We start from the raw sequence: 24,475 nt of genomic DNA on the forward strand, positions 1-24,475 counted from the left end.
ACTTTCTGCCATAAGGGTGATGTCATCTGCATATCTGAGGTTATTGATATTTCTCCCAGCAATCTTGATTCCAGCTTGTGCTTCTTCCAGCCCACCGTTTCTCATGATGTACTCTGCATATAAATTAAATAAGCAGGGTGACAATATACAGCCTTGACGTACTCCTTTCCCGATTTGGAACCAGTCTGTTGTTCCATGTCCAATTCTAACTGTTGCTTCTTGACCTGCATACAGATTTCTCAGGAGACAGGTCAGGTGGTCTAGTATGCCAATCTCTTGAAGAATTTTCCACAGTCTGTTCTGATCCACATAGTCAAAGGCTTTGGCATGGTCAATAAAGCAGAAGTAGATGTTTTTCTGGAACTCTATTGCTTGATGATCGAACAGATGTTTGCAATTTGATCTCTGGTTCTTCTGCCTTTTCTAAATCTAGCTTGAACATCTGGAAGTTCATGGTTTACATACCGTTCAAGCCTGGCTTGGAGAATTTTGAGCATTGCTTTGCTAGCTTGTGAGATGAGTGCAATTGTGCAGTAGTTTGAACATAGGTATATATTGGTGATTTTATGGGTATATATTGGTGATTTTCACTTACATTTCACTAAAGACTAATGATGTTGAGCACTTTTGCATATGTATGTTCGTCATCTGGGTATCTTCTTATAGGATATTCTATATAGTCCCTGCAAGTCTATTGGGTTATCTTTTCCATATTGATTAGTGGAACTTATATATTCTAGTTATAAATCCTTTTTCAGCTCTATTTGTTGGACGTGTCTTTTCCTATCCTCTGGTCACCTTTTCATTCTCTTGATCATGTCTTTTGATGAACAAAAGTTGCTAAATTTATTGTAGACCAGTTTACCAATCTCTCCATTTATTGTTAATGTCTCTTGTATCTTCTTTACGAAATCTCTCCCTACCACCAACTCGTTATTTATCTGACTTGTAATGCCACATAATACTTGTTACAAATGTATTGGTGGTTTCTAGGTTGTTGTTGTTGTTTTTTTTTTTCAGTCTCATCTACTTGTTATACATCCCTGCACCAGAATTATCCTGTCTTAGTACTGTTATATATTAAATATATAAAGCTTGTTTAGCTTTAGTATTGTCTCGGCACACTTTGGCTCCTTCCTCTTTGATATAAGTTTTACATTTAGCTAGTCTAGTTCTACAAAAAATCCTGTGGGAGTTTGATTAGAATTATTGAATTGATGGACTTCACTGCCCTTAGTCATTATTCCCAGAAGAAGAGGAGGAAAAAATTCTGCTCCATAGAGTGGGAAGCAGGCATTGGCACGTGTAGTACAGGCCTTCCTCCCCTCTTGTTCCTTGACCCAGATGTCTGCAGAAGTACACATTCTGTCCTGCGCACTGAGCTTTACAGGGTCCTTCCCCAGTGGGAATGAGTGGGTTAGTCTGTTTAATTCTAGTTTAAGGACTTAGCTTGTTGTTGCTACATTTCTAAACCATGGTTTCCAACTGCTTTAGCAATAAGAAAATTTATATGTGAGTCTTCATCCACCTGATTCTTATTCCTCTGTTGGTTAAGAACTTGGAGAAGTATTGGTGCTACGTATCAGATACTGAAAACTCCAACATGGAACTTCCCATTTTATAATATAAATGCCTATTTTTTGTCTTTTCAAGAAAACTAGAATCCTTGAAACTGTTATTTCAATCTATCACTGTTAAACTGAGTTCTGTTTACCTTTGAGAAGCAAAATAATGTAATGATTATGAGCAATTTTTGTTTTTTTTTTGGCTATGCCATGTGCTAACTGTTTAACTGTATAAACCATATTTTTAAAACGGGGATACTAACACTTTATTGAGTTACTACAAGCATTAAATGAACCAATACACATTAAAAAGATTTTAATACAGACTAGTGTCTAGGAGGTTCTTAATAAATAGTAGCTATTATTATTATTGCTTTTATTTTCTCAGCATTTAGAACTGTTTTAGGCACATAGTGGGCATTCAATGATCACATTATTACTAATGGATTAAATGGAATTGAGATGACCAAACTCTCATGGCTACACTCTGTGTTCAGAACTCTCATTTGATTTACAGGCTCTTATTTACTGTATGTTGCTTACCTTTCATTGAGACCTAGATTTTTATAGAGGTATAATGTTTCAAGATCTCAGTGAGCTACATTATTGCAATTTCATTATAGCTGCAGTTTTATGGGAATATCATAAAATTACTTAGGAAGGGATGTAAAGAAACATCACTGACGCTTCAGAGGAGAATATTGGTAGTAGGGTGTCAAAGTATGTGTCATTGGGTTTTGCTTCATATTATTAAACAGAATTTTAGGACTGGCAGTCTTTGTGAGATCATAGCCATAAAGCCATAAAGATTAAATAACTGATCTGAGGTCTCACAGCTAGAACTATGGCCAAGACTGGAACCTCATCCAGCACTCTTTGTCTCTACTCTGTTTTGGCAAGGAATGTTTTTGGCTACCCACAACTGAAAACCTGACTGCTTGTGGCTTAAACAAATCAGGATTTATTTTCCTTATACAACTGGCTGCTTGGAGGTGGCCAGTTGTTGGCTTTAGTTCAGTGGCTTAGTGAGGCACAGCTCTGGGCTGGCTTCCCTGAGATCTTTTTGGTTGCCTGATGGCTGCTGTGGCTACTAGCATCATATCCTTGCCGTGTTCACAGGCAGGAACTCTTTCCGTGCTGTTCTCTTATCAGGACAAAAGAAAGTCTTTCCTGGAAGTTTACTGGAAGAACTGGGCTCCTTAGTCACTTCTAGTTGTAAGAGGTTAAGAATGCAAATTTAGTGATGGGAGAGAGGCAAAGAAGAGGGTTAGAAATGGCTATCAGTTAGCCTTGCAAGAGTGCCAGGCACAAACATGCTATCTCTGTTTCACACTGACTTTCGTAGCACTTTGATATGGTAAGTTCTAGCATAGAAGTTCGGAGAAGGCAGTGGCAGCCCACTCCAGTGCTCTTGCCTGGAAAATCCCATGGATGGAGGAGCCTGGTAGGCTGCAGTCCATGGGATCACGAAGAGTTGGACACGACTGAGCGATTTCACTTTGACATTTCACTTTCATCCACTGGAGAAGGAAATGGCAACGCACTCCAATGTTTTTGCCTGGAGAATCGCAGGGACGGGGGAGCCGGGTGGGCTGCCGTCTATGGGGTCGCACAGAGTCAGACACGACTGAAGCGACTTAGCAGCAGCAACATAGAAGTTATTCGTATATTATATACAATTTTGTGTTTTTATTTAGTTGCTAAGTCATGACCGACTCTTTTGCAACCTCGTGGACTGTGCCCACCAGGCTCCTCTGTTTATGAAATTTACCACTGAAGAATATTGGAGTGGGTTGCCATTTCCTGCTCCAGGGGATCTTCCAATCCAAGAATCAAAACTACGTCTCCTTCATTGGCAGGTGGATTCTTTATCACTGAGCCACCAGGGAAGCCCATTATATACCACAGCTCAGGGTTCTTTCTTCTGTGTCTGCAATAGCAATAGCAGTCTGGAATAAAAAGAGGTTTAAACCTCATCTTTATCTAGTATGTGCATTTGAAAATATTGACATAACTTTTAGGTACTTATCTAATGTAGGTATTTTAAAAATAATTATTAACAGTTGTATTTCTTACCAGGATAAAAACCCAGTCTACATTAACTGAAAATATCCTTTCTCATAAAGTGCAGTTTGATGGTAGGATCATATCAAGGTAATTGTGACTTTATTAAATTTTTTTAATGTAACTTATTTTTTAAAATTTTTTAAAAATATAAATTTATTTATTTTAATTGGAGGTTAACTACTTTACAATATTGTATTGGTTTTGCCATACGTCAACATATTAAGTTTTTTAATCCTATGATTATTAAAAGGTATTTTCTTTTCAAATAGAGGTAGCAATAATTAAATTAGTTAAATTTGTTACATTTAAGTGAATGTACTACAAACATTTTTAGGTAATATATATTTAATCTCTTATAAAAATTATGGGGAGTATGAGTCTAAAAGAAAAACATTTTAATTAGAAATTATTTAAAATGTGATTTTAAAATGTCTTTCAAAAAGAAATAAAATGAAGTTTTAAAGATACATGTTACTACTAGAGGATTCTAAACTACTTAAAAATTAACCTTTATGTAATTTAATTTCACTTTAATGGCTTAAAGTAACAGTAGATGTAGTGAAGTGACATTGGTAGGTGTAGTAAAATGACAAGGAAGGTGGTTCTTTAATCTGTTATCTAGTCTTACAAACTGCCAGTGACACATAATGTTACTTGATGTTCTTCATGAATGTTAAAGGTAAGGTGGCTTTTTAAAAATTAGCATATTTGTTCAGTGATTTTAAAATTTCCATGACAAAAGGTAATAAATGTATATCTATCTTGTGGCTTGTTGCAAGCTCAACATTTTTTAAATGTCTTTCACTATCTTAAAAGTCTAAGCCAAATTAGTAATCTACATTGTAATATACCCATATTCATATTAGTATAAGGTAAAGCTTTTTTCTCCATCCATACAGAATTAAGTTGACACTTCGGCAAGCTCTGTCATTGTTTCCTTGTGGTTTCCCATAACCAGACATTTGAGCAAATCCTGGTATCTCTGTTTGACACATTGAATCCATCTATCATTAAATATGAAAAGTATCCTATTTGAAAATCTTTGATACCATTTTCTTTTTCTAGAAATGGACGTGATGCTTGCAGAGAGCTGGTCGGATTCTTTTTCACTCATGACCAGTCCCTTACAATTTATGAGTATCGGCAATTTGGGAAAAATAGGTATGCCGTTAAAGATCGTTACAGCTCTCAAGATGACTGTTTCCCAGAGAAGCTGCATAATTTCACATTTTTGTCATTTAACCTCTAGAACAAATGTGCTTCCTTTTATTCAAAAAAATGTTTATTGTCATCAGCGTGGACGAAGAAAAGGAAAGCAGTACCAACTTGGTGATCTTTATATTGTAAGTTGAGTGTGTGTGTGCTCATGTTTTTCTGCTTGGTGTTGGATTTTGAGGGATCCTGTGGGGCTCGGGGAGCAGGGTTTCTAGTTTCCAGTTTCTTCTTTTCCCTGTTTCCTGAGCAGGGGCATTTATATATTGGCTAATGGTTGATGTTTCTCTAGGAGAGGGGTTGCCTCTCAGGTCCAGATCCCAATGGTCTGAATCTAAGCATAGCATTTATTCCTTGTGAGCCTACTCAGCTCCACCGCCCCTCCCCCCAAGCCTATCCTGCAATGGAAGCCCCAGAGAGCTGGTGTTTTGGTGCTTTTAAAGGCTGTACCACTGGGTCAGTGGCTACTTCAATAGAACCAGGAGTAATTCTCCACCTAATGCAGGCTTATCTTCTGGGGATATACATTTTTCTCCACGCAGAGCAGTGCTTGGTTTCTGGAGCTGTCATAGATCTCCTGCTTAGCTCATCTTTCCTGTGATTTCCCTGCTTGGCACAACTCCTGGTGTATGGCATATCACAAGGATTCCTTAGTGTGAAATGATCATACGTAATGTTAGAAGCTGTAGAGTGCTCTGAAGTTTGAAATGATCACAGTCATGTTATCTCACTACCCACAATGATCATTCATACAAAACATACACTCATAGGCTAAGCATTGGAAATAGAACTATAAATAACTTGAAAAGAATCCTTGCTTTTGTGGGAATTATATTCTAACGGGAAAGAGATCAGAGGGCCAGATAGGCGGGGCAGTGACCCAGTTTTGCAGAGTCGAAGGAAGCTTCTTCAGGGAGTGCCACCCAACCCGGACGTAGGCAGGCGATGATGTGTAGATGGAAGAGGGGAGGCAAGGCTTTCAGGCGAGGAGACAGGTCATGCAGAGAACAAAAGCTCCAAAGACATGGCTGTTTTTGAGAACTGAAAGGAGTTCAGTCCTACTGATCTCGACTTCAAGGTAGGGACTGGCAAGAGACAAATGAGAACTTACTAAGAGTGGCCTTTTGTTAAAGACTTATCTAAAATGTCTTGGGGAGTCACTGAAAGGTAAGAAGGTGGATGGAATGAAAGGAGGTAGCATTAGTAGGTTTGTGATTTAGACAGAGTTCTCTGGTTGCGGTCTGGGGAACGGATTGAAGACTAGTACAAAGGACCAGATTGGATTGAATTACATTACACATATCAAATAGTCTCTATTGTTTACATAATAATTTCAAGAGAACTTATATACATGTCCAAGAGTGGAGAAAGTACTTATAGTTTTCTAAAGTAAATGGTGTAGGAAAAAGGAGAGAAATCTCTTCCTTGATTTTCAAAAGAGATAATTAAGCATATTATTTTAAATTTGTGTTTATTTATATTTGACTGTATTTGAGAAACTCAGAAATTAAAATAACAACAATTTTCTAAGTTTGGATGAAGGATTTTCGAGGGGAATTTTTTCACCAAAGCCTTGATGCTGTAAACAGGTTAAGCTTAGTTTAACATTTATGTAATATTTGTTATCAAAATACCAGGTGAAAGAGGACTTCCCTGGTAGAGCAGTGGATAAGAACCCACCTGCCACTGTAGGGGCCACGGGTTGGATCCCTGGTATGGGAAGATTCCACATGCCATGGAGCAACCAAGCCCTTGCACCACCACTCCTGACTTGCACTGTAGAGCCCACAGGCCACAGCTACCAGAGTCCACGTGACTAGAGTCTGCGTTCCCCGTAGCCAGAGAAGCCCCTGCAATGAGCAGCCTGCACCCTGCAGCAAAGAGTAGCCCCTACTCTCTGCAGCTGGAGAAGGCCTACACAAAGCAACGAAGGCCCTGCACAGCCGTGAATAAATACACGCAATCACATTAAAAGTACCAGGTGAAGGAGGATAATGAGTCTGTCATAGTTCATCAGCTTGAAGCACATCTTTCTGCAGACCAGTGGCTCTATTTCTGTATTTTGGAGTGTCATAATTTCCATGGAGATAATTTTTTCTTTTTTCCTCTGATTCTTAAAAAAAAAAAAAAACTGGAATTATTCTTTTTTTTTTTTCACATCAATTGTTACATCTAAGATTGTTCTAATTGGGAAATTGTGAAATTAATTTTATTTTCCTATATTATTTCCTGAAGCCTGTGTGGTTTCTAAACATTCTTTCAATATACTTATTTATTAGAAAAAAGTATACTATATCAGATGTAATCAAAATTGAATATTTAAAATTACTATTAGTTGCATTTTACTTCTTATATACTTCATAGTTAAAATAATTCATTTGTTAATTTCCTTAGGGTGCAAACTTGACATTTTTGAGCTCTGATCATCCCAGACTTCCAGAAAGTATAAAAGAAAACACAGTGCTTACACTTCGAATCACAAATGTTGACTGGAGAGCTTTGGATTCTCTCAAGTAAGTCACACATGCATTTGTCATTTTAGAGGTATTATTATTTTTTATTATATCAAAGTGAGATTCTATATCAGAGTGTTTGTTTTAGTTAAGATTTATATTAAAATATAAAGCATAGCTATACATGTCTATTTAATGTGCTATATCTTGTACTCAAATACACTCTATGTGTGGGAACAGTTACAATCAAATGGAGATTTAAGATGTCCCATTTTAAGTTTGTTAAAGTACTTAAATAATTTGCCTATATTATAACATTTTAATTTTAGTAAATGCTACCAAAGTAATACATTTTAAAAGATGAGATACAGTATAATATAATAACTTTTCCCACGTTTTTAGAGTGGTGCTATTTCTAATCACTAAAAAATCTTGGTCCCACGTGCTTGTGGACCATTGATTGATAATATACATAGTGAAAAAATAATGCTATGAATCAAAAGCTTTTAAATGAATTTTTTTTAATGAGTTTTTTTTTTTTTAATCACAGAAAATATTTATGTTATTCTTGTGGAGTGGTTTTTTGGTCAAAATACAGTAACTGGTGTACCATCAGTGCATTAGAGGCCATTTGCCATAAATTGCCTATAAGGAAGCCTGTGCTTGTCTTTTATTGTCTTTTACTGTATTGTTCAATATTATTGTGTTATTTTTTTTTTTTTGCTTTTTAAAATAGCATATTTACATTTAAAGGTAAAACTGCTTTTAAATAATAGTTTTAATTAAGTTTTTAAAAAGAAGATTGAAATAATTATAAAACTGAATATAATGCTTGAAGGTAGTTCTTGGGAGATATAAGGATTTTAGTTTTGATTTAGCATATTCAGGATTAAAGCAGCAAGCAAAGGTGGGAGACTTGATTAATCTCTAAGTACTCTTCTATCTTTCTTTGAGAATTTTTTGAATCTAAAGCAGGGAAATATTAGAGTTCCTATACTAAGACTGCAAAACAGTATATTTGTATTACAATGGACATGTCAATTGCAGAACTGAGTCTGTGGAAAATGATGATGTAACCAGTGAAGAAGCTAATGATAGGATGATTTTCAAGGCCATTCAAGGTGTGTATCATTGCTATACTCAAATAGATTTAATTTTCAACCATTTTCTTTGTAAAGAGTAAAGCACTATTTTCCAGATATTACTTAGTTTTATGACACTTCATTTATATTGCCTATTTGCTTCCTGTCTTTTTATTTTATACACAAATACATATTTTAAAATATTTTTAGAATTTCTCCTACTTCAGTGAGTCTAACTGAATAACTAGTATTATATCATTTATGAACTTAAACATTTTAGAAAGCACTAGATGGTGTGGTTTTTATCTATGAAATGGATATGTGATTTTTACTATGTAGTACTCATTTTATATATTATGGTATCATAAAGAGATTTGTGGTGGCCTAGTGTAGGAAAAAAATACTAGACTGGAAGCCATGTTTGGACTCTCCATTCAGGAGACATATGACTTTGTGTATATCTCTTGCACCTCTTTCTTTATGTCTAAAATGGGTATAATAACCTCTTATTAATTTCAGAGTTGTTGTAGGTAATATGTGAAATACATATAGGTTTGTACACTAAAATATTTTAAAGATTTGTTTCTAGAGTCCACTCTTGTAATTAGTACAGTTTATGAGGCTCAAATAGACAAACCCTTTGTTGACTCTCATAGTCAAGAAGGCAGGAAGGCATTAAACCAGTCATCACAGAAGTCAACACATAATTTATAAATTTTGGTAAGTCCTTATTTATCATATAAGGACGATATAGGGGTAACAAGGCTAAAAGCAGATTTAAAAGTTGTCTAGGATTGGTATTTGATCTCTGAAATATCCTTGATGCTATTGTTAATAAAGTTTATTCTATCGTGATCAGTATGATTTGTCACCCTTGTATCTAGTGACATTTTTTTTTCCCTCTAATGCATTATATTTAGTAACTGCTTTGGTAAAGTTACCTATATTTTCTTAAGTGAAGATGGTACAAACTGCATCTGTCCCACAAAGAGAATGGGCATAGGGATAAAACTTGTTATAAATTCCTAGCAAAAAGGGTTACTTTAAGTGTAAAAGTATAGGATAGTATTCTAAAGCTTTGATGTTATTAAATATATGCTGTAATTTGAAGATTCCAAACAATTTTAGAAATTTTGAACTGATAAACTGTCAGGCAGATCACTCAAAAACTTGTAATTCAGTTGGTAGCAACAAAGAAAGAGGAAAAAGATTAAAAACATAGGCTCATCAGGTGAAGTGGAAGCCGAGAAGATTTTTTAGACATGAAGATTTTATTTGTAACGCTTAGGTTATTTTCATGCTGATAAAGTGAACCATTATTTTCCTATATTTAAAATATAACACTCTTACCACACAGTGGCGCTATAGCTCTGATATATTTTACATGTGATTTTGTATATTACCCACTTTACTAAAAGCATTCTGTTTTTCAAAGCCTTTTGTCAGCCATACATATGATCTGGTTGCATATTCACATCCCTTATATCAGATGTATCAACTTTTTTTTTTTTTTTTTACCAGAGAGACAATTGCAACTTGATTCATGTATGCATAGGGATAATTAGCTTCCATCACTCTTCTTCCTAAACAGACATGCTGAAAGAACAACTTTGTAAAAGAGGTGTTCGCATTTTGACTGGATTGGGAAAATACCTTCAACAACTGGACAAAGAAGGAAACGGACTTTTAGATAAGGCAGATTTTAAGCAAGCTCTAAAATTATTTCGCTTAGAAGTGTCCGAAAACGTAGGTACCACAGATAATTCTCTGCAGTGAGTGACTATTATTCTTAAGTGGCCTTATTCACGTTTCTACTGAAGTTTTTGTAGTTCATTTGTCTCCTTCTTTATGCCTCATTATCAGTATTAAGCCGACAGGAAAATCCTGTTGATTTTTTAAATGTCAGCATTTATCCCTCCTTCCTATGCTTATTCAGAACCTAATAAGCAGGCATTATTCTAACTCTGAGACATATTTGTAGTCTTAAGGTCTTTATAATCAAAAGAAAGATATAAATGATTACAGAAAAAGCATGGTAAGTGTTAAAGAGAGAATGCTTTCGGAACATGTGAGATAAATTGCAAGCCAGGTTATGGAGAAGGAAGTTCATGGGATTTCTGGAGTGGGTATGTATCAGAACTGAGATTTGAAGGATGAGGAGGGATTAGGCAAACGAGGGGAGGAGGAGCATGGATCAGACTGGCTGCTTGAGAAAAGGGAGAAGCCTGTGTGAAGGCTTCAAGAGGAGACATGCCGTGACCGTTCCAGGAACTGCCCCAAAGCCTTTACACCCCTCGGTCCCTCCACTGTGACTGGAGGTCCAGCCAATCTCTGCGTCTGCTGGCTGGATTTTCTCACCATTCAGGTTTTCTCTACTCAGAGCACTTCACTGACACCTCCACCTAAAGGAGCATCCTATCCGAACCCTGATCCTCTCTATACCATTTATGCAAAATGTAAATGTTTTCTTTTTGCCACTTCATATATATTCTCGTGTTATTAGCGGTCCTCATCCTATTGGAGGCATTCCAGTAAGTAAAGTGACTTCTTAATTGTCACAGATATAATACATTACAAATAATTAAATGGTCAAATTCAAGTAAATGGTAGCATTTTTATTGAAAAGAATAAATTTAAAATGATACACTTGATTTATTACCACTCTTAAGTGTTTCTTAACTTTATGGAACTATCCCCATTACAGGGTTCCTCTAAATAAGCTTTCTTAGTACCTTGGATTGGATTTATATGCGACTTTTTGGAATTTCCGTATTAAGTCTACTGCCTTGCTTAGGGCTAGGTATAGCCCTAAACATAAGAAATAACAAAAGATATAACAAAATACTATGATGATTAGAGTCGTGGCCATATGTAACTTAAAGGTGTAACAGTAATCTCTCTCTGATTATTTCTAGGATTTTGAGTCTTTGTGGCTAATCCTAAATAACAGTGGCAATGGCAGGGCTGATTACGGAGAATTCAAACGTGCCGTAATTGGTGAAATGAATGAATATAGGAAATCATTTGTTCGAAAGGTAACTTTGTAAAGTAACCTTTCTAGTGAAAGTAAAGAAAGTGAAGTCGCTCAGTCGTGTCCGACTCTTTGCGACCCGTGGACTGTACCCCACCAGGCTCCTCCGTCCATGGGATTCTCCAGGCAAGAAGACTGGAGTGGGTTGCCATTTCCTTCTCTAGGAGATCTTCCTGACCCAGGGATCGAACCCAGGCCTCCCACATTGCAGGCAGACTCTTTAACCTCTGCACCACCAGGGAAGCCAAATAGTTACTTTTAATAGATTGTTAGGTTCATTCTTAAATCTTTAATGAATGACCATTGAAAAAGTTTTAAATCCCTTTCCTTGCAGCGTACTGTGGGTTTAGTAAAGCACAAAAACACACATACATGTACAAATCTACCCATTATACAGCAAGACAACCTATGTTTAAGGAAAATACTGTAAAAAGAAAAGAAAATCTGAAATTAAATTTCAGTTTACAAATTGTTAATTCCATAAATTTCTGGCTCCATATAAGCTGTATGTCTATATCAATTATTAAATATCCCCCTAGCCTCAGCCTCTCACCTCACAGAGCGGTCTAAGATGACACATGTAAGATCGCTACCATCAGAGCAGCCCAAGGGTCCGAGCTCAGTGCATATGACCCTTGCATGATGACTAAAAGATGTTTCTCTACTTTCAAAATACGCTTGCTAAACGTTAAAATGAAGATGAAAATGACCATGTTAAACAATAATTTTAAAAAAGAGCCATGAGTTTATAGGAGAAAACATATTACTTTGGTTCTAGTAGCCATTTTTAGAGCATACTTTTGAAAGTGAAGTTTTTCTTTTGCACATGTACCTAATATGAAATGTATACATATCCCGTATTGAAACAAAGATACTGTGTATAGAGTAGTCTGAACAATTACATTGGGCACAAATGGAAAATATAAAAATCTATATCTTGACTGGTCAAAAGGCAAGATAAAAGCCTTATGTCAAATTAACCACATAATACTTATACGTTTGCATCCATGTTTGCCTTACCTGTCCTGGTGACGGATGTGAGTGTCAGGAACAGAAACTGAAGGGCTGTCTCCTTCATAGGCCTCAGTCCTGGGAATCAGTTCAGCTCAGCCGCTCAGTCCTGTCTGACTCTTTGTGACCCCATGGACTGCAGTATGCCAGGCCTCCCTGCCCATCACCAACTCCTGGAGCCTAGTCAAATTGTGTCGGTGATGCCATCCAACCATCTCATCCTCTGTCGTCCCCTTCTCCTCCTGCCTTCAGTTTTTCCCAGCATCGGGGTCTTTTTCAGTTTTTTGAGTCAGTTCTTCGCATTAGGTGGCCAAAGTATTGGAGTTTCACCTTCAGCATCAGTCCGTCCAGTCAATATTCAGGACTGATTTCCTTTAGGATGGACTGGTTTGATCCCCTTGCAGTCCAAGGACTCACAAGATTCTCTCCAATACCACAGTTCAAAAGCATCAATTCTTCAGCGCTCAGCTTTCTTTATAGTCCAATTCTCACACCCATACATGACCACTGGAAAAACCATAGCCTTGACTAGATGGACCTTTGATGGCAAAGTAATGTCTCTGCTTTTTAATATGCTGTCTAGGTTGGTCATAACTTTCCTTCCAAGGAGTAAACATCTTTTAATTTCATGGCTGCAATCACCCCATCTGCAGTGATTTTAGAGCCCCCCAAAATGAAGTCTCTCACTGTTTCCATTGTTTCCCCATCTATTTGTCATGAAGTGATGGGACCAGATGCCATGATCTTAGTTTTCTGAATGTTGAGTTTTAAGCCAACTTTTTTACTCTCCTCTTTCACTTTCATCAAGGGGCTTTTTTGTTCCTCTTCACTTTCTGCCATAAGTGTGGTGTCATCTGCATATCTGAGGTTATTGATATTTCTCCCAGCAGTCTTGATTCCAGCTTGTGCTGCTTCCAGCCCAGCGTTTCTCATGATGTACTCTGCGTATAAGTTAAATAAGCAGGGTGACAATATACAGCCTTGACGTACTCCTTTTCCTATTTGGAACCAGTCTGTTGTTCCATGTCCAGTTCTAACTGTTGCTACTTGACCTGCTTACAGATTTCTCAGAAGGCAGGTCAGGTGGTCTGGTATTCCATCTCTTTCAGAATTTTCCACAGTTTGTTGTGATCCACACAGTCAAAGGCTTTGACGTAGTCAATAAAGCAGAAGTAGACGTTTTCCTGGAACTCTCTTGCTTTGTCAATGATCCAGCAGATGCTGGCAATTTGATCAGTGGTTCCTCTGCCTTTTCTAAATCCAGGGAATAGGCAAAAGTAAACTTAGTTTGCCAGTGTTACCACAACAAATACCATACACGGGATGACTTATATAGCAGAAAATTATTGTCTCACAATCCTGTAGACTAGAAGTCCAAAATCAAGGTGTCATCAGGTTTGGTTTCTTCTGAAGCTGCTCTCCTTGGCTTGTAGTTAATTGGCTGTCTTCTCACTGTGTGTTCTGTGGGTCAGTCTCTCAGTCTGTGTTGTCTGTGTCCTAATCTCCTCTTCTTATGAGGATACCAGAAATACTGGATTAGGGTCCACTCTAATGATTTCATTTTAACTTAGTCCCCTATTTAAAGACTCCATCTTCTGCAGTCACACTCTGAAGTCCTTGGATTGAGGGCTTCAACAAATGCATTTTGGGGAGGATGCAGTTTAGCCTATAAGAGGTACCATATATATGTGACATCATTGTAAATAAACAAACTTCATTCTAGTTTTGACTCATCTGCAAAATGTGGGATGTTGCTTTGGGTCTGTTGTGTGTTTCAGTGGATACACTCCTTTTCTCAGTAAAATACATTTTATGATCCACAGGATTGCATTGAATTAAAGGAGCAGTAAAGCAACTAGCATTTCAAAAGGCAGTGTTAAGTTTCAGGAAATAGAGTAACAAAATCCACTTAAAAAATCACTTCATTTTCTCATTGATTTTAGTCATAGGATATTTTGAGTTTACTTTTTGAATCAAAAGAGTCCCGGCCATTTATCAACTTCATGTGACTCCTAGTGTGCAGGCATGCTTATGTCACTAGTCATGTCTGACTGCGTCTCCTTGAACTGTAGCCTCCCAGGCTCCCCTGTCCATGGGATTCTTCAGGCAAAAATACTGGAATGGGTTGCCATTCCCTTCTCTAGGAGATAATCTAGACCCAGGGATCAAACCCTCATCGCCTGCATTGCAGCAGATTCTTTACTGGGAGGTTTTTACCCAACTCCTCAGTGTTAAAGAGAGGAAAGCCAGGGTAACAGAGGTTAAGTTACTTTCACAAGGTCAGTGTGCTAGAAAGTGGTAGAACTAATGCTTAAGTGCAGGTCACCTAATATCTTGCTCCAGTATCTTTCTCCCTGTATTCATGATGCTCCCTTCATATTCCAGTTTAGTACTTTAAACTGCTTTGTTTAGAACTCAAAAATAGCCTACTGCAGAATGGAAAATTAGGTTCCAATGATTTCATAGGAAAAAATAACACTTTTCTCTTTATTTAGGCCTTTATGAAACTGGATTTTAACAAAACAGGCAGTGTGTCTATTATAGACATAAGAAAATGTTATTGTGCAAAGATGCATCCTCAAGTAATTTCAGGTAACTGCTACAAGTCAAAATGCATTAGACAGATGTAAAGAATAGACTTTTGGACTCTGCGGGAGAAGACAAGGGTGGGATGATTTGAGAGAACAGCATTGAAACATATATATTGTCATACGTGAAATAGATGACCAGTCTAAGTTTGATGCATGAAACAGCAGTCAAAGCTGGTGCATGGGACAACCCAGAGGGATGGGATGGGGAGGGAGGTGGGAGGGGGTTCGAGATGGGGGACACATGTACACTTGTGACTGATTCATGTCAATGTATGGCAAAAACCACCACAATATTTTAATGCAATTAGCCTCCAATTAAAATAAGTTTAAACAAAGAAAAAATGCATTAGATTTCAAAAATGTGAGTTAATAATAGTGTATCTATGAACTATATTAATTTATAGCATGGACTTGAGGCCAATAACAGAGGAAGTAATTATTTTTTAAACCAGAAATGTGAGAGCTTCTTCATTTAAAAATTCATAGGTCTGTTACTTGTACTTGTTTTTTTCGCTTACGTTTATAATTGAGGTTAACTATTTCCTGTTGAGATAGTGACTAAAATTTGAGTTAGAGCACAATAGGTTGAGAGAACAGATAATTACATGAGCAAGTCCTCTGAGTTTTATTGTCTGCTTATGGTTGAAGATTTAAGGCAGAATAAGGGAATAAACATACATATGTCTATCAAAATTTGAAAATACAAAAATTGCTTAAAGAAAAAGGTAGTTAAGCTGAAATCACTCCTTCCCTTTAACCAGTCATAATACAATCAGAGATACTTATTTAAATAGCTTATTGTTCTAAGTTTAAAAATCAAATGAATTTTAAGAAAGGATGACTTAGATGTTCTTTCCTCTCACTTTAAATAGCAAACTAAAGAATTACAATTTTTTTACATATGTGATTCTCAATAGTATCTTCCTATAGTTTAAAATTCGGAGAAGGCAATGGCACCCCACTCCAGTACTCTTGCCTGGAAAATCCCATGGACGGAGGAGCCTGGTAGGCTACAGTTCATGGGGTCGCTAAGAGTCGGACACAACTGAGCAACTTCACTTTCACTTTTCACTTTCATGCATTGGAGAAGGAAATGGCAACCCACTCCAGTGTTCTTGCCTGGAGAATCCCAGGGATGGGGGAGCCTGGTGGGCTGCCGTCTATGGGGTCGCACAGAGTCGGACATGCCTGAAGCAACTTAGCAGCAGCATAGTTTAAAATTAAACATGTTCAATATAACCCACCAGTAGAAATAGCCTACTTAATGTCAGAGATTAAACTAGAATGATTTAATCAACTGAAAGTTCTTCCAGCAAAGATGTTCATTGGCCTCTGAATCATGAATCCTAGTAATATTTTCTAGTTGCAGTTATGAGTAACTGCTTCATAAAGTAACTAATGCCTTTCACACATTGCATTACTGTGTTAACAGCCTATATATCATAGAAATTGGTTTCTTCTTTCCTCACTTCTACTGGGAATGAAACTGAGTTCTGTAAAACATGAACAAATACAAAAATATCTACAGTAGTAACTGTTATTTTGCCCATACATATATAGGATACAAGATGCAACAAATATATAGTTAAGTCTCCATCATTAAATTCTAGTTCATGCAAGTAAAAGTTCAAATAAATTGATGGGTAGTTTGACATAAGATTTCAAATTGCTGAAAAGATTTCATCAGGTGACTTAAGTATTTATCATCAGCCATTTTACTGGACTGTTAAGGACGTGGTTTCATAGTCAGTACTATTTTACAGGACACTCCACAGAGGAAGAAATCAAATCATCTTTTCTAGAGACGTTACAAGATGCCTGCAGCAAGTCTGATGAGGTGTCATATGGTGAATTTGAAGATTACTATGAAGGTCTAAGTATAGGGATAGTAGATGATGAAGATTTTGTCAGTGTTTTATGTACTCCTTGGGGGATTTAGCTTTTTAAATGAATATGTCACCAGCACTAAGCATGGAGAGATGAATGTGAAGTATCAAACCCCAGAATGTATATCTCTACGATTCTCTTTATTCTCTTTGTTTGTTGTGCTCTAAAGAAGCTGAGCTTGGAAGGAGAAGCGTTCAGAAAGACAGATGGAAGGGCATACGTGTAGTCACACACGTGCCTGCCTATGCTCACCTGTTTATAAGGTTCTAATGAGCTGTCTTTTTGGTTTTCCTGGTGGCTCAGATGGTAAAGCGTCTGTCTGTAATGCAGGAGACTGGGGTTCGATCCCTGGGTTGGGAAGATCCCCTGGAGAAGGAAATGGCAGCCCACTCCAGTATTTTTGCCTGGAAAATCCCATGGACGGTGGAGCCTGGTAGGCTACTGTCCATGGGGTCGCAAAGAGTCGGACACGACTGAGCGACTTCACTTCATTGATCTGTCTTTTTGATTTATTACTTATCTTGAATATATTTTAGAGGTCATTTTTATTAGCCTTCATAGGAAAGTAACATCTGTATCAAACAATAGGAAAGCAGATATGTGAAACCAATTTCTTGCCCACTGATTTTTTTGCTACCTATTCCCCAAAATGTAATTGACACCATTCTCAATTTGGTGAATTAGACTTAGGCCTAAAGCCTATGAGACTGGATTAATTCAGCTTGCTTCAAACATCTGAAAATGTTAAATGAATTAAAGGATCTGCAAAAGAAAGTTTCCATGCAGTGTGATTATAGATATTTTCTGTAACATGAATATTTAGAATGATGGAGGTTTACATCAAAAATGCTTATTTAAGCACTGTCTTATGATTTCTTGTCTCCCAAATTATGTACTGTTGTTTGTTCAATAGAGCACAATGTAATTATTCTAGTGACCAGTTCTGTCTGTTCTTTTATTCTGGTTTTTAACTGTGCAGTTTTAAATCTGTGTAATTCTTATTATCTGTATGATTTAACTAGAAGCAATAGTGGGAAGAGAAATATTTTCTTTGAATATCAAATAAAGATTTTGAGAAGTGTATTATCACTTATATGGACTAAGGGATAACTTAATAACCCTTAACCAAATTGTAAAAAGTTCATTTGTGTCCTAAAATGAATGTATGCTATTCTAAGTAGTATCTCTTTTGGTATACTAAACAACTGAAACATTTTTTTTTTCTAAATAAATATTTAAAAGTTAGATGCAATCATTCTTTCTGAATTCTTCTATGTTTCTCACTTCTTGGATATACAGAGAGAAGAACTTTATAGAGTTGTTTTCAAGTTTATAATTTAAAATTTTATATATTAAGATAACAGATTAAAAAAAAACTGTCAAGCAAAATAAGAAGTGGTTCAAAATGAAAATATATACTTTATAAAAAATAAATTTTGGCATATAACTACATTCATCTATACCCTTGGCAACATTATCAGAAGTATGATGTGTGTGAACTCCATAAATTTAAAGTAGTATTTTTTCAAGATTCAAGGAGGTATTAAAACTTTCTACTGAATAATCAGAAACAAAGTATGCATAAGTATTTCAGTGCTTTTTTCACTAGCTAAATTATTTATTCCTTGGAATTTTTTTCAATTAGTTATTTCAATTAAAACAATATGGTGGAAGATGTTTTGACAGAAATAAGTCTGTAACACTATTTTTGAGTCACATGCTTTATCTTGGAAAAATTTATCCAACTGTAGTCTTTTAAAACCCTATAAATTAGGATTCTTCTAGGGTTTAACATACTAATAGGATAGCCTATTCCTAAATAAACCTCCAACCTCTTAATATAAATATTCATGAGATTCTCTGAATATTTGTGATTCCTATATTTAAGTGATGTAACTTTTTATAGTTAATTTCTTATTTTTTACACTGTTATTTCCATATAAAGCTATAAAATACATATTCAATATGTTATTTGACATATTTGGTTAAATTATAATTGGTAGCACAATAAATCATTCTGCTTTTGTCCCATTGTCTCCATTCTTCTTTGGCTTTGGTATACCAAAATCTACTCTTCAGTATTCAATTTCATAGAAGAACATTTCATAGAAATTACATTTTCAAACATCCATAGCATGATAACTGACTTCTGACATTATATTTTAAAATATAGGCTTTATATTCTAAAAAATCTCTTGATAAAATTTAAAATATTGTTACATGTTATAATGATGTTACATGAAGTTTATAGTTCAATGTATTTCACTGTTTGCAAGATCTTTAAAAGGTTAGTTACTTGTTTATGGCATAGAATTGCTTTTCCAGTTAACCACACTGTTTATTGAATTCTATATCTTGATTTTACTGTTTCTAGTCTTACACTTAAAGTTTTATAGAATTTTCAGGGAAAATTTACATTTTATTAGAAAAGAGGTATTATTTAGGAATGTTTAGCTATATTTAATTAGGAAAGAATATACATTTGTATGATAGAGCAACTGGAATATAGATAAAAGTGTATGTTCCTATTTCAAATATAGTATATGAATATATGTGCTTAATGAACCAGTGATTCTGCACAAGGGGAGTCACTAGAATAATTCATAATATGATGCTGCTGTAAAACACATCTTAGTTTATTAATGACTTTCGATTTCTAAATCTAACCAGTCCATTACTTCAAGAGAGAATTGTGTAAAGTAAGCTATGCTAACTACAGATTATTTAACATGTATTTATGAGATTATAGAGCTTGCAAAATAAAATATATACTGTGACAAGTTATAATCACTACTAGGTTGACCAGCGAGAGTAAGCATCGACAGTGAAAGTGCTTAAAGAAGTACAAGGACCTGAGCCTGTAATACTGGAAGCCATGCAAGAGAAGGAGAATCCAGTGGGCTGTATTAGTAACTGATAAGACAGAAAGCTCTCATCACTGCTTCCCATTTTGATGTTTCTATAACTCCTAAGGACAACTTATTTATTGGATGTCATCCTTCCATGCTAAATTGCTTCAGTTGTGTCCAAATCTTTGCGACCCCATGGACTGCAGCCCGCCAGGCTCCTCTGTCCATGGAATTCTCCAGGAAAGAATACTGGAGTGGGTTGCCATGCCCTCCTCCAGGGATCTTCCCAACTGCAGGACTGAACCCACATCTCTTACGTCTCCTGCACTGGCAGGCGGGTTCTTTACCACTGGTGCCACGTGGGAAGGCCTGGATGTCGTCCTAAGTCAAGAGTAAATGCTTCATATTGGAGTCACTGTTCCTTTGATCATGTCTTCATTCAGTCATTTACACCTATTGTGTAGCACCATCCATATGGTTGCCCGAGGCAGGGATATCTACGTTTTTCTCACACTGTATATCCACTCAGTCTCAAGTCCTCTGGTTTCCTTCTTTGGAGTCTGCCCCTTTCACTGTTCTCAGTTGCTCGTGCCTTCGCTCAAGCTTTAACCGCGTACCCCTCATCAACTGTCCCTTCCCAATCCTACTTCCATCGATCCTACGCATTACTGTTGGAATGATCTTTCTAAACTATACATGATTAAAACCCTTCCCTGTACTCCGTATCTTTCAGGAAAGTTCAAACTCCTTACCTTAACATGTAAACCTCACTGACCTTGTCCCCTGAGCTCCTCTCTTTGCACTCTGCTCACTCTCCATGACCCTCCAGCCATTCTGAACCATGTACAGTTTTAAAACAGACTGTGAGCTTTCAAACTTCTCTTCTTTCAGAACTGCTCTGCTATAATATTTTTGTCCAAAATTATTTATTCCACTCAATGCATCACAGTTAGCTCATAGACTACCTCAAGAACCATCTCTTGTAGAAGCTACAATCAGATAAACTTTTGAGTCTGATGTGGTTGCTCTTCTTTGGGATCCCGTTGGCCCCCTGGGTGCCTTTAATCTGGCATTTATCACTTTATACTATAGCAATTACTTTGCTTGTGTTTCTCCCACTGGTTTGTAATATCCTTGAGGATAAAAACCATACCTTAATCAGCATTATGACCCTGGTGTCTAGCAGAGTGTCTGACCTGTGGTTGGTGTTAAATCAAAATCTCTTGACAGGATACCTGTGAGATTTAGTAAGCAGCAACTGTTAATGGGGAATAGATGGGGAAACGATGGAAACCTCGAAAGACTATTTTCTTGGGCTCCAAATTCACTGCAGATGGTGACTGCAGTCATGAAATTAAACGACGCTTGCTGCTTGGAAGAAAAGCTATAACCAACCTAGACAGCATATTAGAAAGCACAGACATCACTTTGCCAACAAAGATCCATTTAATTAAAGCTATGGTTTTTCCAGTAGTTATATATGGATGTGAGAGTTGGACTATAAAGAAAGCCGAGTGCTGAAGAGCTGATGCTTTTGAGCTGTGGTGTTGGAGAAGACTCTTGAGAGTCCCTTGGACTGCAAGGAGATTAAACCAGTCCATCCTAAAGGAGATTAGCCCTGGGTGTTCATTGGAAGGAATGATGGAATGATGTTGAAGATGGAACTCCAATACTTTGGCAACCTGATGCAAAGAACTGACTCCCTGGAAAAGACCCTGATGCTGGGAAAGACTGAAGGCAGGAGGAGAAGTGGACAAAAGAGGATGAAATGGGTGGATGGCATCACCGACTCGACGGACATGAGTTTGAGCAAGCTCTGGGAGTTGGTGGACAGGGAAGCCTGGCGTGCTGCGCTCTATGGGGATGCAAAGAGTTGGACATGACTGAGTGAACTGAACTAAACTTTTAATGGTTCTTATTTTTGAATATTTTTGCATTAACATTTTAGCACAGCCCAAGTAAATAGTAGGAATGTGCAGTTTCCTGAAAAATTCAGTTATTGGACTAGTTAAGTTTCCCTAATAAAGAATGCACAGACTGCGCTTCATCAACAAGGCCTCACTGCTCAGAAGCTATTATATTCACTAGATAATTAGCCTCCTAAATACAATGGGTTTTATTCATGAAAGCACCTTCTTGTGAGAAGCCTAAACGGTCTTGTGTCCACCTGGGGGTCAGAATGACTTTGGACTGACCGGTTGTTAAAGATCCAGTAACAAGATCCCTTCCCTGGAGTGTTGCTGCAGCTTCCTCTGGTGAGCCTTTCAGGTGTAACATTGACTGGAGTTCCCGAAAAGGCAGGCTGCTGGAATTTCACTGAGTTTACAGAAGAGGCTGTGGAATCTATCTGTGCCTCCTTGCTAAGATGTGCTCATTAATAAACATCTGTACATGTGGCAGAATTTACTCTGAAATTTATTTCATTGTAATTGGATAGTGAGGATAGAAGGAATAGCTAGTTCGCACCAACCTCAAAGATTTGAGGGAGGGAGGGGACGTCAGAGTTACTACAAAGAATCTATTACTTGTTTGCAACTAAACTAGCTACTCCTAAATTAGCTGTCAGTTGACAGCTGCAGTTCTTGGTCAGACATGGCAGTAGGCACCACAGACACAAATATGGCATGGCATAATGCCGAAAACAGTAGAGTTAAAAATTCTAATTCATGATTACTATCATAAGCATAAACTAGGCACAGTAGAGCATGGAAGAGCTGTCTATGTCATTCCAGGGGAATAATATTAATAATAACACACCATTCTGAGAATACTCGATTAAGGTATTATTGAGATGGCAGTTAAAAGGTTCTACATATCAATAAAAACTGAAACAGCAAAGGTTTTGGAAATTTAGTCATGGAGATTTTATGAAAGTATTAGTGGATACACATTGTCAGATTTCTCTCTTTAATAACTCATGTAAGCTGATTTGTATAGTTTTTGGGTATACAAAATTATCTGGAAGGATTTAAATGAAAAAATTACCTCTCTGAAAAATTTTATGCAAGGAGAAAACAATCATGGTCCCTGTTGTGTTTAAGGATTCTTTTTATCAAGTTAGAATGGGATTTCTGACCCATGGCTGAATGCATTTATATATAAATGAAGATTCCTCACCTTTGTAACTCTCTGTTGAGTTTTTTGAGACTTTTAGATGATGAGAAAGCCAGTGTGAAACAAATGACTGCAATTCAAGGAAATAATTTATCAAAGTTGCACACTTATTCAGTAGTTGAAGAGATTCTTGTAGAACTTTTAAGTTGTCAAGGAATAGTAATTTGGGAGAAGTATTCAGATGACCACTAAATTAAGGAAAAGTATGTGCTTACAGTAGTATTGTAATACAAATGATGTGGAAAGAGCGCAAGCTTTGAAGTCACAATACTACCTTCAAACTTGAGCCCTGGTCTAAATCAGCTATAGGACTTTGGGAAGCAATTTAGTATCACTGAGTCTCTACTTCTTCTTCTGAAGGTTGAATATAGATATACAATTGGATATAATTAAAGATGTAAATGTAAATACATATCTAGATAGAGTATTTAGCACAATCTAGCAGACAAATGTAACATATAATTCCTTTGTTTTCTTGCTTGAAATAAAGTAATCAAAGTTGTCCTTATTTTTTTCTGATTAATCCCTAATGGCAATCTTAAAAGCTGTTTTTTTTTCACCTTTTTAAAAAGAGCTATTCTTTTAAAGAGATGTACATCATGGGTAGAAATAATTTGTATGTCACCATTTACTCCTGCATCTAATAAACTTTTCATTATTATGAATTCCCTTCCTTGATCAGTCAATGAATGAAATTAAAAATCTTGTAGTAAGGCTATCAATTATTTAGTGATCAGTAATAAAATACCTTGGTGGTTCAAATGGTAAAAAAAAATCTGCCTTCAATGCAAGAGACCCGGGATTCAATCCCTGGGTTGGGAGGAGCCCCTGGGAAAGGAAATGGCAACCCACTCCAGTATCCTTGCCTGGAGAACACCATGGACAGAAGAGCCTGGAGGGCTGCAGTCCAAGGTGTCACAAAGAGTTGGACACAACTGAGTGACTAACACACACACATTTGGAAGGCTAATTTTATATCCATAGAGACTTTAGGCAATATTCCTAATATGCTTGATGTGTTACATTAAGACAGTTGTTTGTAATTCTATAAGTGATTTTTTCCAAAGATGTCTGCAATAATATGTCATCCCATAGTGTTCTTACATAGTGAATTTGACTTCACATCAGGAAATGGGATCCTTTTCCCCTCTTCTTGGTTCTGGATAACTTGTTACTTGTTTGTAACAATGGTTTTGGCTGCATTAATGCAGTGTTACTTCTCAGATTAGGCAAGAAACAGTCACCTAATTTCTGCCATGTTTGTTGATACTTTTAAGCCACAAGGTAAAAAGTCAGACTACATGAGACTGAAAAATCGCAGAGGCAAAATGCAGATGCTGTAATCAATAGCCAGGTCTGCATTCCCAGCCAGTAGCAGGTATCAATTATCTGCCAGGTGAGTGAGTCATTTTGGGTTGATTTCAGGCCCATCTCACTATATTTATATGATGAACTCCAAATGAGAACCACCCAGCTGAACTCTTAGTGCTTCCATTTTTTTTTTCTAAATTTCAGATTTTTTGAGGTATAATTGATCCATAACTTTGTGAACAAAATAAAATGGTTGCTTTAAGCTGTTAAGTTTTGGGGTTAATTTTTTGGCTTCCCTGGTA

The 24,475-nt window shown here is 36.7% G+C and overlaps 1 protein-coding gene across 1 annotated transcript in view; it reads left to right on the plus strand.

The window, feature by feature from the left end:
- Positions 1–18,927, plus strand: part of CAPS2 (calcyphosine 2) — a 35,385-nt gene extending 16,458 nt beyond the window's left edge. The window contains exons 6-14 of the mRNA XM_040233872.1: positions 3,645–3,719; positions 4,698–4,793; positions 4,882–4,975; positions 7,239–7,357; positions 8,345–8,418; positions 9,971–10,125; positions 11,295–11,414; positions 14,917–15,013; positions 16,776–18,927. Of these exons, the coding sequence (XP_040089806.1) occupies positions 3,645–3,719; positions 4,698–4,793; positions 4,882–4,975; positions 7,239–7,357; positions 8,345–8,418; positions 9,971–10,125; positions 11,295–11,414; positions 14,917–15,013; positions 16,776–16,951 (1,006 nt within the window). The 3' untranslated portion in view covers positions 16,952–18,927. The remainder of the gene's footprint in view (positions 1–3,644; positions 3,720–4,697; positions 4,794–4,881; positions 4,976–7,238; positions 7,358–8,344; positions 8,419–9,970; positions 10,126–11,294; positions 11,415–14,916; positions 15,014–16,775) is intronic.
- The last annotated feature ends 5,548 nt before the right edge of the window (positions 18,928–24,475 follow it).

Source organism: Oryx dammah, unplaced genomic scaffold (assembly GCF_014754425.2).
Source record: "Oryx dammah isolate SB20612 unplaced genomic scaffold, SCBI_Odam_1.1 HiC_scaffold_29, whole genome shotgun sequence".
Taxonomy (NCBI): domain Eukaryota; kingdom Metazoa; phylum Chordata; class Mammalia; order Artiodactyla; family Bovidae; genus Oryx; species Oryx dammah.